At 40.1% G+C, this 14170-nt stretch overlaps 3 protein-coding genes across 3 annotated transcripts in view; 2 read left to right on the top strand and 1 right to left on the bottom strand.

Annotated features, from left to right (window-relative positions):
* Positions 1 to 172: 172 nt before the first annotated feature.
* On the top strand, positions 173 to 6222 carry LOC146272746 (uncharacterized). Its single transcript, XM_084705395.1, has 6 exons — positions 173 to 382; positions 1243 to 1314; positions 1441 to 1479; positions 1804 to 1965; positions 2308 to 2391; positions 3300 to 6222. The coding sequence occupies exons 1-6, from the start codon at positions 284 to 286 to the stop codon at positions 4017 to 4019; spliced, it is 1176 nt and encodes a 391-aa protein (XP_084561521.1). The 5' UTR covers positions 173 to 283; the 3' UTR covers positions 4020 to 6222.
* A 93-nt stretch (positions 6223 to 6315) lies between these two features.
* Positions 6316 to 9819, bottom strand: LOC146272745 (ras-related protein Rab-5B-like). Its single transcript, XM_084705398.1, has 6 exons — positions 9222 to 9819; positions 8471 to 8817; positions 8128 to 8279; positions 7800 to 7922; positions 7552 to 7645; positions 6316 to 7197 (listed from the first exon to the last, which is right to left on the bottom strand). The coding sequence occupies exons 2-6, from the start codon at positions 8679 to 8681 to the stop codon at positions 7058 to 7060; spliced, it is 720 nt and encodes a 239-aa protein (XP_084561524.1). The 5' UTR covers positions 8682 to 8817; positions 9222 to 9819; the 3' UTR covers positions 6316 to 7057.
* Positions 9820 to 12036: 2217 nt separating this feature from the next.
* Positions 12037 to 14170, top strand: part of LOC146272744 (nck-associated protein 5-like) — a 33660-nt gene continuing 31526 nt past the window's right edge. Inside the window, exon 1 of the mRNA XM_084705990.1 lies at positions 12037 to 12198. The gene's annotated coding sequence lies outside the window, so the exon portion shown is untranslated. The remainder of the gene's footprint in view (positions 12199 to 14170) is intronic.

Here is a 14170-nt window from a genome sequence, read left to right as displayed (position 1 = left end):
ATTGTGTCAAACTTTAAATGATATGTCCTTTTATTAAAGGAGTCTTGTATTATATAGGCTACATTAAGTTGAATCCTCGTTACTTCTCATTTACTGAGGGCACTGTAGGCCTACAAGACCATTCCACCCACGCTCCAACGCCCGCCTACTCTATGAGCGTCAGTTCAAACCTACGCCCTCTACACACACTAAACAAAACATCACAGGGCGCGTCTTGAGTTTTACTCATTTCATGAAGTTATCAGGCATTTGCTAAATATTTTTTAGGCTTTGTCATAGAAAAATGCATTCCGGGTCCTTTGAAAAAGCTGGTTCGCCGAGGAAACGGACTCTTTCTCGAGGTGTAAGCGAGGATGAGTCGCTTCGCAACATTATCAAGGAGGTAAACGTCGTGAAATCACGTCGACATTGTTTACAGTCGTGTTCTAGTCTGGACTATTCTCTAGCCTGATTTCTTTACTTAAGACAATTTGATCCACCCTATCAAATAGTGCGTATTTACACGAAAGCCTAAATGTACCGCACTTAAAGGCTACAGCCTATAAATAATACTTTATTATTAGCTTAGCTTAGCTTAGCCCCTGTTTCTTGCCAGGTAGTTAGGCTACTTCAGAAGTGCCTAAATTGATTACACAACGCGGAACGGTAGTTAACTAACAGCGTTAAAGATATCGATCGACTTCGTCCCATAATACTCTATCTCACTTGCAAATGCCTTTACACAAGTTGTTAATGTAGCTACAAAACATAAGAGAAAATGTATTCTTTGCCCAATCGCTGTCTTGAATATGCGTTAAAAAAGGCCATGTTCTAGCCTACGCAGCATACCCGTTTGAAAGGGACAGTGAGACAAGCTTACCATGACATTCATTATGGAAATGGCAACATAATGAGGCAGTTACTAATAAGCTCATGCTTATATCGGTGTCTGAGTTGAGGTGTATTGAATATCTAAAGCTTACTCTCGTGTTACCGTCTTTAAAAAGCGTCAATTTCAGAGCAGGTCTTTTACGTCTGGAAATTATGTGTTGTCATATGGGTATGAAATGCTTGAAGTAGGCTATAGATTTTTGGGGCACATGCCAGACCAGTTGAACATGTCATGTAGGGTACTAGCTGACTACGATTGTGAGCACCACACAATTAAAAATAAATATTTTACAGGAAAGTTATTTATGTCTTATAGAACATGCCCTTGTTAACATTAAGACATGTCTTAAAGGGCTCTTGTTTTTTTGTCAGACAGAGAATTCCACCAGGCGCCTGACGCGCAGTGACTCCAGGGGAACCCTCAAGAGGCAGAGTGAAAGTCAGGTAACATATACTCAGGAAGTTGTGCCACTAATGGGAACGTCATCATTGGCTGTCTTGTGTCCCATTTCATGTAATTAATTCTACTCTTGCATGTGAAGTGATCTGCCTCTCTCTTTTTAATTTCAGCAGTCGGAGCAGGATCTGATCATAGGATTCCCTGAAATGGTGATAAGCTGTGCTTAGTGTTTGGCAAGGGCACCCCAACCTAATAGAATGTGCCCTTATTGTAGACATATTGTCCCAGGAACCAGATAAACCTAACCACAAATATACCTGTGCATGTCACGTAATCAGATTTGACCTGTTTACTTTGTGTGTCTTGTGCAGATTGTACATGAATAGGTTTCACCACTGATGTTGATTTCATGTGACCGGAGATGTCTGCTCACTCATACAGGCACACCGAACTGTTGTCAGTCAGCTGAAACAGATAGGTCAGGGAGGTAATTTAAAGCTAGCATTTATTAATCCTATGTGTTTGTGGTGCAGGAAGAACTGCAGGAAAACTACAAGGAAGTGGTACAGGAGCTGAGTGGGCTGGAGGTTCAGCGAGAGACATTGCTGTTCCAGGTGGATGTTCTGCAGGACGCTCTAGAAGGGGTAGAAGAGATGCTGGCTGAAGCTCAGAGAGAAGCCAGCCAGGCTACCATGGTACTATCAGACGCATACACAAAAAAAACCCACTGATTTCCAAACATGCTAACATCTACTGAAAGCCTGTTTAAAAAGTCCCTCTACAGGTCCTTTAGTTGTGAGGTAAACAGGTTTGTCCAGAAAAGAACAAACCCATCTGACTTAACGGGTGATACATTTTCAGCAACATAATCACAGAACACTGCCCTAGTTGATTACAATGTCTGCTCAAAGCCAGTCTCAACAATGACCCAGTCAGAAATTGTTGAAGCACAGGTTGGTAATAATCTGGCGTTTTAACACTCTTTAACTGCATTCTTCTAATGCCCTTCTGACACTGTCGTGTCTCTGTGTTAACAGGAGTTGGAGCGAGAAAGAGAGGCAAAGAAGAAGTTGGAAGATATGGTTAGCTCTCTGATGCAAGAGGTGGAGAGACTAAAAGAGGTAATGAGAAACCAGAGCTTATGTAATCATACACAGAGACACAAGCACAGGCTTCCTGGTTTTGGGCAGGAAGACTGACTAATGGCTTGTTAGTGCATGCCATCTCTGGTTACGTAACTCAGTTTGTCAGGGGGAGTGTCAGCTCGGTTCAGTCTTGCTTTGCTGAGCATGACAGAGCGAGGTGTTTCTGCTGCTGGGAAATAACTTTGGTTTCGGATCAACCCTCCTGTATGTGTGTTTGTAAATGTGTGTCTTAAAAGTATAGACACATTTTATAGATATTTAGGTGTTTTTGATGCATTTAGCAACAATAGCATTATTGCACATTCTGTGTGTAAGCATAACCAGGGTTGGCTAATGGTATGTGGTAACATATAACTCCCACTTGATTTCAACTGTCTTTGATTTTGTCTTCAGTCTGTAGTAGGGAGTCCCCTTTGCCCTAAAAACTACAAATACATGGGTTTTAGAAGACCATGAAAAAGATTAGACATTTTACTTGGACAGAGGGGCTTGGTTATGTAATGTCATAGGATATTGGCTGTTAACAGACCATTGTTTCCCAGTAACATGGCCTTGAGGTCTGTACCAAAGAATATCCTGCCTAACAGACCACTTAATGACAGATGTACTAGTGATCCTGGTTTCCTGTTACAATCCCCAAAAATGGTGACAACTGGCCTTGCTATGTGACCTGCCCATACCTAAAGTATGTACAAGTGTTCCAGTCAAAACCATGGAAGCTGTTGAGACTATACCTGTTATAGGGGTATGTTGTCACACCCCAACAGAAAGGCTCGTTTGGCTTCCTAATTTGATAAAATTTAAAAAAAATCCTTAATGTGTGCTCAATTATCATTCATAACATTGTGTTGTTAATGCATGATTGTCATGTTTCTGCTCTGCAGGAGAGAAATACCATACCTTCAGTTCCGGTTTACACGTTTGTCAGAGAGGAGGGGGGTCTGGCAAGACAAAAGGCATATGAAGGGAAAGATCAAATGATAAAGGAAGCAATGGAGAACATTGGAAATGCACCAAGCGAGGAGGTAGATTCTTCCCAAGATGCACCTTTTTCAATCAATCGATTGGAAAGTATACCATTAGACACTCAGAGGAATGGGTTGTCTGCGGAGACCAGCACTGGACTGCTCTCCTTCTTAAGGAAGGGGAGGGGGGAACAGTCTACGGATAGTTACTCCCACCCCCCACCTCTCCATGATACTCAGCTTGGCTCATCGGTGGACTTGGAGGATGTGGGGGAGGGTACCGAGGATAGACAAAGCCCCCTGAGCAAGCTCCACAGGATGGTCAACAAGACCTTTGGGCAGATGTCGTCTCTGGCAGTGGGCAGCTCGCCTTCTCAAGAAGGGGTTTTCGGGAGCCCCAAAGAAAGCCAAACAGAGGCCAAGCGAGATGCCTCCCCCGATAGGAACAACGACACAGACAGCATTAGCGCCTATGAGGATGCGTCTGCTGACACACCTGAGCTGGAGAATGTCTTCCCAGTGTTCTCTGGCCTGAACGGGACAGGGCTGATTGATGATGCCTGCCCCACTGTAGAGAAGGAGGAGGGAGATCCAACCAATGAGGCCAGAAATCCCAATGACTCTTGTATTGTGTCATAAGTTCTTTGTGGCTTACAGCCTATTGAGTGTAAAAGGGTGACATTTGTTCTGAATTCCTGGTGTACCAGCTAATGGTCTAGCTCCTTAAAAAAAAAAAAGCTTGATAACAATGCTGTTATGGCCAAAACACACCAAACTTAGTTTTGGTCTGACAGAATTTAACATGAGGTCAACTTGATGGTTCTTACTCTTTTTAAAATGTTTGTTTTTGGCTTCCTTGCAGAGTGGAACCAGCTAGGTCTTCATACATAAAACAAACAGTTTTGTATTCAAACACTTTATGCAAATCAGTTTAACTCAACTTCAAATAAACTTCCAATGAAAATCCTTTTCATAAATTAGTACCTGATACATCCCAAAGCAAATATGAGTACTTTCACACTATTTTTGTGCCTTACTTTAAGGCCTACTTTCTGACGAAATTGCATTAAAACTGAGTGGGTCCACATAGATTTTAAGCTTTGTAAAGGAGTTAATGAATTAACAATTTCAACCCTATGAGCAGAACTCTGTATCAAAACTGACCTTTGATCTAAATCATTTCTAAATATGGATTCAGCTAGAAAGTACCAGCTGTCTATGTGTACATACCAAACTGTCAGTCCACAGTTTATAGCCAGCTATCACATTGGTGTGTTTTGGCCTTTAGCTGTCATGCGGCTTGTAATTCATTTAAACTAAATGTCCACATACTTCTCAAAATCCATCTCTTTTATCGCATGTATGACATGACAAGTTGCATTAATGGATATATATATATATATATATATTATATTATTGTATATACACATTGTTGATTCCTTGTTTTGTGTCCTAACTTGCTGATAATCCCTCAGGCATACACAAAGTTATCAGATATGTTGGGGACACAACGCATGTCTGTTACACATACTTTCTTTGATGCCGTCTCGGTGCTCCTAGAACTATTATTGGCTGCTGGCCAGTTAGCAGTCACAATAGTACACAACCCAAAACATAAGGGGAAAATGGAGTAAGGGAAAAAACTAAAAGGGTGAAAATGATACCATCTATGGGAATAAAACTAATGTTTTCACTATCCCACTAGCCTTTACAAGAATGTTTATTTTCATCCTCATGAAGGACTTGCCTTTGCTTGAACACCTCAGCACATATTGAGAACTTGAAAGATACAACCAGTTAAGTCTACACTGGCTGCCGTGGGTGTATGACAGATACTCACTAATTTGAAGGACAACATTCCATATTATTGTACCTTTTAGAGTTTTGGTACTGTGCATTTTCTTACTTTGCAATCAAATGTTTGCTCAGTTGCAGTGAAACTACTGAATTTGGAAATGGCTATTCATTTTTTTCTGATATTGCTGTACAGTGTGTCCTCTGTTTATGTAGTTATCTGAGGTGTGAGGCTTGGGAGGCATAACACGAACACTGCAATCTTGTAACTCTCACAAGATATTTTTTTTAATCCTTCCTGAGATTTTGACATTGCTGAGATTGATCTGTTGTTTCACCTTAAAACTTGCACATTCTGCATGTTTACTTGTGACTGTATTTTGATTGGACATATGCATGTTTAACAGGAACTTGAGTTTTCCTCCTGTTACAAAGCATTCCAATTTTGTATTTAGTGTGCTTCTGATGTATATGTGTATATCAAGTCAGAAGCAGCTACTACTTCTTCATATCCAGATAATCAATGTCTTAAAGAGGGTGTTTTAAAAGGGATTTAACTTACAATGACAATTTGCTACTTTAAATATATACTTTTTAACTTTGATAATTGTGTTTTCTGAATGTTTTGCATTTCTTTATTCTCTGTGTTGCCTGCCTGCTGTTTTGGAAGAAATGTATAGTATTAGTGTGTTTTTTAAACACACAGTGCTATTTATTGCTAAGTTGATGAACTATGGTATAATATATCATGTATAAATGCTCTTCGATGTCATGGTTTTATCTAAATATAAATCTTTATCAAAAACTATTTTGCTGCATGCTTTAAAATGCACAAAAAAACAGTCTTGCACAATTAGCTTTGGCTTGTACTTGACCAGATTTGTAGAAATGTCATGCTGTAAAGTGGCATATTAGTTTCACACAATACTGTACAGTTCTTTAAAATGAAGCAAGAATGCAGAGGTGCATATTATATTTACACAAAATAGTAATATGTATTTTTAGAATTGATTCTATTCTTTTAAAGAATAAATATTTTATACAGTCATATGTTTGGATGTTTGTCAGTGTTGTTGGTTTGGGATATCCAGTACAAACATCAAGTAAACAAAATAATATACAATAGATAAATAGTTTATCATTTATTTGAGTGGTTTATTGTGTTATACACTAAACAATATGTAATGATGTAAATATTTTCTATGTCGCAATTTATTATAAAGCTACCCTGACACAAATTGAAAGGCATTGAAAAGCCTTTCATCTCTATAAAACATTGTTTTGGTTTGGTGCAATTTAAAAATATATTGACTATATGAAGAAAAAGAATATCAATGCATTAAACTTGTCAAGTCTATATTGTATGTACAAATTAGGGATGTACCAAAATGAAAATTCTGGGCCAAAACCAATAATCCAGGATGACCTTAACCGAAAATCTTTTTTTTTATTTTAAAATCTTTTTTTGTATAATTGTATTTATATTATACTTTTTAATCGGCACCATAGCCCCTTCTGGAATTGTCCTTGTCAGAAACTTCCACACCGCTGACACAGTTGCCCTTGACATATTTATGTGTAATCACCTGAGATGAAAATGGACAATCTAATGCAAACACACATTTAGCCTTACATCTTTTAATTTCTTTGTACCTCTTACTGTTGGAATGCTGTGTGATTAGGCTTATCTATTTTTAAAAAAGGACTTTATCATAGCAGCTTTCCCTTTCTGTTTGAGGAACTTAAGATACCCCTATTGAAGTCTTATCGTAAATCATTTTTTTCTAATTTTCAAAACTTTTCACACCTGTCATGTTCCCGCCTGCTCCTAAGAAATGGCTTATTTTACTGTGCTTGGTCTAGTCCTTGGATTATTTGATCTCTTAGTTTCCACAGCACTTGGCTTTGCTGGTCTGAGTCGACTGGCTGAGGTTGACTCCTCCATCTCCTTGTCCTCTTGGTCTTCGACAACCAGCACCAGCCCCTATGCCACCGGTCAGATCATTCTTTGGCAGTGTCTTGGCTAGAAGGCAATAAATCGTGATATGATCAAAATATTTTCTGAGGCATACATTTTTGTGTTGCTCAATGATGTTTCTTAGAGCTACCTGTGACACATGCTAATTCTTAGACCACATACTGTTCCAACATTAGATTATTACTACCCTCTGGTGTTTATATAATGGCATTACATGTTAGTGCTGTCTGGGCACCCTGTCCAGAAAGACCATGCTGGTTGTGGAATAGATATGTTGTCTATGTATTGTTAATTTCTGTGAAAAATAGAGCTATTAGTTGGTCTGGTCTGTTTCCAATAGAGAGGGATAGAGATCAAAGTTTAGAGAGTATTATGATTGTGTGATGATGCATTGCTCACCTATGGCCAGGAATAGATTACTGATGTTCATGGCAGTCTTAGCAGAAGTTTCCATGAAGACAAGTTTGTTGTCTGCAGCATAGACCTGAGCCTCCTGCAGGAGCATTATTAGTGCTAGCATGAAAATAATTCCACAAAACCAAAGATCTGTATGTTTTGTGTCAATGACAAACTCATTGACACTCTATGTTGGAAGTATTTACTTTCAGATATATTCCACCAGTTTATTGGAATATTTGAGTACTCACCTCGTATTCCACAGCTCTGTTGGCAGATTTGTCTGCCTTGTTGCCAGCTAAGGCAATGACTATGCTTGGGCTTGCTTGGTCTTGGAGTTCAGTCACCCACCTTTTTGCTCTGTCAAATGTCTCCTATACAGAGCAAGAACATTTAAATGAGAGGATGAAGACTAGCGGTAGAAACAAGGTTAACACCATAGGCTTAAACAGCTGGACAGTCTGCTTAAAGCTGAGTCAGCTGTCTAGAACTGCTGCTAAGAAATAATGGATCTGTGCATGCAAAGTTAAGAGTGTGTGGAGACTATGCTAGATGCAAATATGAAATTGTTTTCCATACTGTGTTGGTGATGTCATAGACAACTATGGCTGCATGGGCAGCCCTGTAGTACATGGGTGCCAGGCTGTGGTAGCGCTCCTGACCTGCTGTGTCCCAGATCTCAAACTTGACCATGACACCATCCACACTCACCATCTGGGTCACAAAGGCAGCTGAGACAAGGGGTAGAGAGAACATGGGATGGCAAGAGGATGTAGGGTCAATTTATTCCCAATTTGCAAGAGAGTGGGAAGAGTATAAAGTGGCTAAAGTAAACCCGATCATAGACAGATAGAAAGAGTATTGCACCTTCTCCCTAAATCTCGGAAGGAAAGTGCACACAACTAAGAATGTGGTTCTGTACCTCCAATTGTGCTCTCCTGGAAGTCCTGAAACTGATCTTTGACAAACCGTACCAGCAGACTGGACTTTCCCACAGCAGAGTCCCCAAGTAGCACCAGTTTAAACTGGATAATCTTACTGTTCTGGCCACCAGGTTGCGATTGTATTGATGGATCTGCCATTGGGGCTTGATGTGTATTAGGAGGTTTGGGGGTTGTTGGGTTGCAAGGCATGCAAGGGTAAAATTGATGTGTGTGTGTGTGTGTGTGTGTGTGGGGGGGGGGGTGACAGCTGGGGAGAGGATGATAAGGGAGGGGGGTCCCCCACTTAAGGACAATGGGACCCGTCTGCCAGATGAGAAATAGAAATCTACAAGACAAAAAGACAAAAAACAACAGATGTATGCCAGAAACTAGACCTTTTAACATAGTGGCAACCTGTCACACAATCAGCTGTGAAAACTCATATTAATCTAAATCTATCTCTTTGCTTTACTGTCAATTCTTGTTTAAACCACATGGTATTTCTGCTTAGAATATGAAACAATCTATTGCATTCCTAGACCTTTAATGTGCTCATCATCATCATCCAGTGTCCATACAAGGACTTTCCTTGTTTCCTTACTGTTTTAGGATGACCACCAATATAGAATAACTGTAGCCTAATAACCCCTCATCTAGCTTGACCTTTCAAAATTGACTGTTCGAAGTTGTGATAATATTAATGACGACAAAGATACATCATGCCCAACTGAAGACAAGACGGATACGTACCGTTGTACCAACACTTAATTCTGACTCCACGCCCGTCCGTTCTTCAATACTTCATGGTTCATGCCACAAGACGTCAAAATGTTGGTAGATTACGCCCCGCAATGGTCGCGTCAAAGTGACCGACAAAGAAAAGGCTTTATAGACATATGTTAACCATAAGATAGCAGAACCCCATACATAAAGGCGCGAGGCATTTGTTTTGTTAGTCTAAAATATGCGTTTTTTTAGGTTGACAGTCAAGGATTGGCAGATTTTTTATCCAATTATAACGGCATACAATGGTGAAAGTTCCCCCCTTCTTCTCAAGTTACTTTGATGACTAGTTGTTCCGAAGTCCAACATATTTTTTTGCAAAGAAGCCGTTCAGCAACCGCTGCAATTTGTAAAATCAATACTGTATTAGGCCTATGTAACCTAGTTCGAAACAAACTTTGTATGCATTCCATGTTGTACCAATTTAATTATTTTAAAATGAACCTAAAGCAATTTAGGCTACTTGGTTAGTCTGCATCCCAGTTAATACAAGCAGCGGTTTAACCCAGCAACCCAGTTAATTTTAAGCAACGGTCCCAAAATGTCTTGTATGATTGTGGAGTGTAATATTAGGTAAGTTCGACTTCATGCAGCGCCGGCCAGCCGCCTGCAGCCCGGCTGACTGAGGCAGCCAATGGCATTCTCAGCTTCAAGGCAGCCGACTGCGGGCGGCTGCAGACGACACCCGCGCTGCATGACGTCGAATGAACCTTATTATTCATGACTGAAGTTCAACGCGGTTATATCTTTCTCGCGATATCCGTGGCTCCGGCGGCTAAGTATAGACAGACATTCTCTAGTATAGACTGTAAAAAGAATGGACGGCATGACAGCTCCTCAAAATTGAAGCTAAAACATCTCCCTCGCCCCCTGGTGGTTGGCTGCTGTATAGGTCGTAAGTCCCGCCCCCTCATGTAAGCGGATGGGACATGAGCCAAACAAAAAAATCAAATTCATGTCAAATACATTTTTTTCCAATGATGGTTTCTGTCATTTTAGTAGTTCTTATCACGCATGATTTAAGCCCACCCAGAAAATCCTAAACACATAGGCCTAAATTGTGAAAAACTGTTTAACGGTCTAACTCCACAATTATAGGCTACTACATTGTTCACAGTTTTTGTAAGGTGTTTAAGCAGTAACCTAGTTATATTTATAACATTTATAATGTGTTTAAAAACAAATCTCGGGATTTCAAAGACTTTAAGGGCCAGGGAGACGTGCACAAAGTAGGGCCTATGTGTAACGGGTGTGAACCTATAAAACTCACTCCCCAGGTATGTAAAAGCCACCCCCGGCAAAGAGGAACTAGCTTTTCTTTGGCGTAGTTGGTAGTCGTCATGCTTGGCAAGTCGGAGGCTGAGCGTTGGTATCCCGTGAGTGGCAAACTACCTTGACAGACGGCGCGTGGCTACGGCTCTTACAAACCCGTCACATTTGACATTTGCACCAAACAAAAGCTGTATGGGCTTACGTATGGCAGCCATTCAGTATGCGTAGGCTAGACGTTGGCGATTTACGGCCAGAATATAGTCTACTTCACGCAAAGTAGGCCTACGTGTACTCTTTTTTTTATTTTTAAGAAAAAATAAGACGATACAGGCCTATGCTTATCTTGCAGTTATGCAAAGACCCTCCTCACAGACATAAACATGCACCATGCTATTTGCCATGTGACATGCTGACCTGGTAACTTCATGATATCATGTTAGTAGATCCCAGTGTATTAGCACAATGCTCTCACTTCCCCTTTGGTCAGTTATTTATAGACCACAGACAGACATACGTCGGCCCACTGTGAAGGGCAGGAATAGGCTATAGTGTCTGTGTCCTGTTTACGGAAAGCAGAGTTTCTGAATTATGTGTGTCTGTGGCCTGAGACTTGTTGAAACGGTATAATATACATAATTTTATAGCCTATGAAGGAGTAGGCGAACTCATTTCCACTCATGCCCATTTTTAGCTTTGCTATGCGTCCTGTTCCATTTTTCATCACAGGAGGGCGCCTTCTTATTACAAATGTTTGACCACAAAAGCATAGGCCCCAAGTCAAAATCATAATAGCAGTGTGTTCATTTATTAGACGCTTTCATCCACAGCGTCGGTTTAAAAGGAAATTGAACTTAAAACCTCTTGAGCTGCAGTCAAATGCACTGTGCCACCCAGTAATTGTGAAAGTGAATTGGTTAGTATCAGTGGTTTACTTCTCATGTTCCGATTTGTCTGGGGTTGATTACACATCCGCTGATGAATGTTTTTTGTTGGCAAAAGATTAAAAGATGCAAGAGTTTGGCCTATTGTCAATACAATGTGTCCCATCTCTTGCACCGTTTACATTTAGGCCACTCCGAAGTGAGGACAGCGAGGTAGGCCTAGGTGTAAATTTACATGACACATTTAGTCCATGTAGGCTATTATAATACCAACTAGGCTACAGTTGGTAACGGCAGTTGTGCCATTATGGCCTACAATGACCGCTTCTCAAAATTAAATTAGCCTATGTAGCCTAGCCTATGTCTTTGGCCAATTGCAATTATCCTACGTAAATAAAACCTGCTAAGAAAATATCCAAACCAAAACAATTTATTATAAACGTTGTTAGTGTCTAACGGTTCTAGCCTTGGATGCATTTGCTTAACTTCCTTAAAGTGTTGTAGTGAATCGCAAGTTTTGAAGGACCACACAGATTTTGGCTTCCCCAATGAGAGCGAGGAAAGGCGAGAGCAATTTTAGAGCCATGACATCACATTTCCTAACGACCGCTTCCAAATGCGGAAAGACATCGGCGAGGGTATTTTTTTTCCAGATTTCCCCTGTCCGAGGAAAGAAGGAATGCAAGCTTTTTGAACAAAACCGTATACCGGTGATCGATCATGTATCGCTGAGACATTTTGCTTTCATACTGCGTGTTGTTTGCCTTCCCAAGACACCGTTTCTAGTTTAGGTAAGTGAATGTTATTTTCATCACCGTGCATTTGCATCAATTTGCGAATGGGACGTGTGGTATATTATTGGCATTGTTGTATGATCAATCTAAAAACTGGATTTTATTACTGATAATAATTTATTATGGACATTAGAGGTGCCTGTTTAGGCAGCTGTGAAAACAGTACAATGATTCTTTAAACTGTTATTAGGCTATGTGACGTCCATGTCGCTGCATTGATTTAAACGAGTACCTTACTCAGCGAGCACGATTCATTGTAGGCTACTCCAATGGTTAGAAACGCGGATGAAAATAATGGTTACCGTTTAGCTGTGATCTGAGCATCACCCATCACGTTTCAATAACAACAATCGTCAACACAAAAGCAAATCAGGCCTTTGCAAAACGCAATGACTTATTTTCCTAGTAGGCTATAGGCTGTATGAAATACTAAAAACTACCCGGAAAATATATTTTCAGACTTGTAGTTATCAGGTTAATATTTATAATTATAACTTAACTTGGCGAAGAGTTTGTTTATCTTGCAGAGAGGGCTATGATAGAACATACATTGTCATCAGTCTCGCAAGTAAATCAAATGCACACATCTTGAAACCATTACCCATTATATCAGACTGGTTGTTTGGTTTGGAAAGCTAGTTTAATAGGCTACAGTGAATCTCAAGTAAATTGTTACAATATTCTGGGGAAATTCTTCACCTGCGAGCAAATTCGAGTATTTACCTGGGCCTAGGTCTAGTCCATTGGGCCTTGGTGGGCTACTAATTCCAAATGTTGATGACATCATATCACCATTTTAAACACTCTCTTTTAGGATGACTTAAGTCCTCTGCCTATTTGTGATCTGAATAATATCTCGAGTCAAGTTAATCTGACACCAAAACTCCCTAATCCTTTAGAAATGGTCCCAAAACAGCAATGAGTTATGCTTCCTATACAAGTTGCTATGTGACTTATTTCAAATGAAGTTAGACTGGGAATTAAAATACAAGAGGCTGTCAGCCAATGGTCTCAAACTACAAAAAAAAAAAGTGCTGCATTATTCAGTCAGGTGCTGTGTATTCACCTCTAAACTTGATAAATGGCGTAAAAACTTGGTGTCTAACATTGTCATGAAACAGTGTTTAACAGGGATATAACAATTTTGTAATTTTTCCATCAGTTACATATTGAAGAAATGGCAGGTTGATATGACTACTCAAGCATACACTAGAAAGACAATATGTTGTATTTACATGTCATAACACAAGTGTTGAACAACACTGAAAGTCAGACTCCAGTCAAACCAATGTGTTCCTTTGTACAGTATGTGAAACTAGACACCGCTGTTTACAGATGCAGTGCTGTCAGCGATAACCACACAAGTCCAAAATTGAATACAAACATTGTCCTTTATTAAGAGTATTGCAGTTGCAGACCATGTTGGGTCTGCCGTCACTCAGACCCTATCGCTGTTATATCCATCAGGGTGATATATCCTGTTCCTATTGTTAGATTAACAGTACATCACATAGGTCAGGTCTATGATGTATGGTCAATGAGAGAGAGCCCTTTAAATAGACTTGAACTACACAGATAGTGGCAGTGGTCTGATTCCCTTACACGATAGGTCTACCTCTTATTGTACGTGTAACCACTATTGTGTATTTGTCTACCCAGCTGTACTTCCCTCTGTATGGGTGTTTACTTGTCCTCTCGATCCAGGAAGAAAAGTGGCATCCACAGACTCAATATATTTGAGCTTAGGCTGTTATGTAAAACGTTATTGTAAGGAAATCAAGATTGTGATATGTATGATTAGGTGAGGATCCACCCAAGTTTACCAGGATAGTGCTCTGACATACTGACCCACATCATTACCATCCTATTACCCTAAGAGACACTTACTCAGATTGCTGCATTGCTAATCATCAACCAATGGCTGGTTGCCTCACCTATGTTTAAAGAGGAATTAAGCAGAAATGTTATG

Source organism: Hypomesus nipponensis, chromosome 9, assembly GCF_054491055.1.
Source record: "Hypomesus nipponensis isolate SF chromosome 9, ASM5449105v1, whole genome shotgun sequence".
NCBI classification, from domain to species: domain Eukaryota; kingdom Metazoa; phylum Chordata; class Actinopteri; order Osmeriformes; family Osmeridae; genus Hypomesus; species Hypomesus nipponensis.
This window is presented reverse-complemented; position numbering and strand designations above follow the sequence as displayed.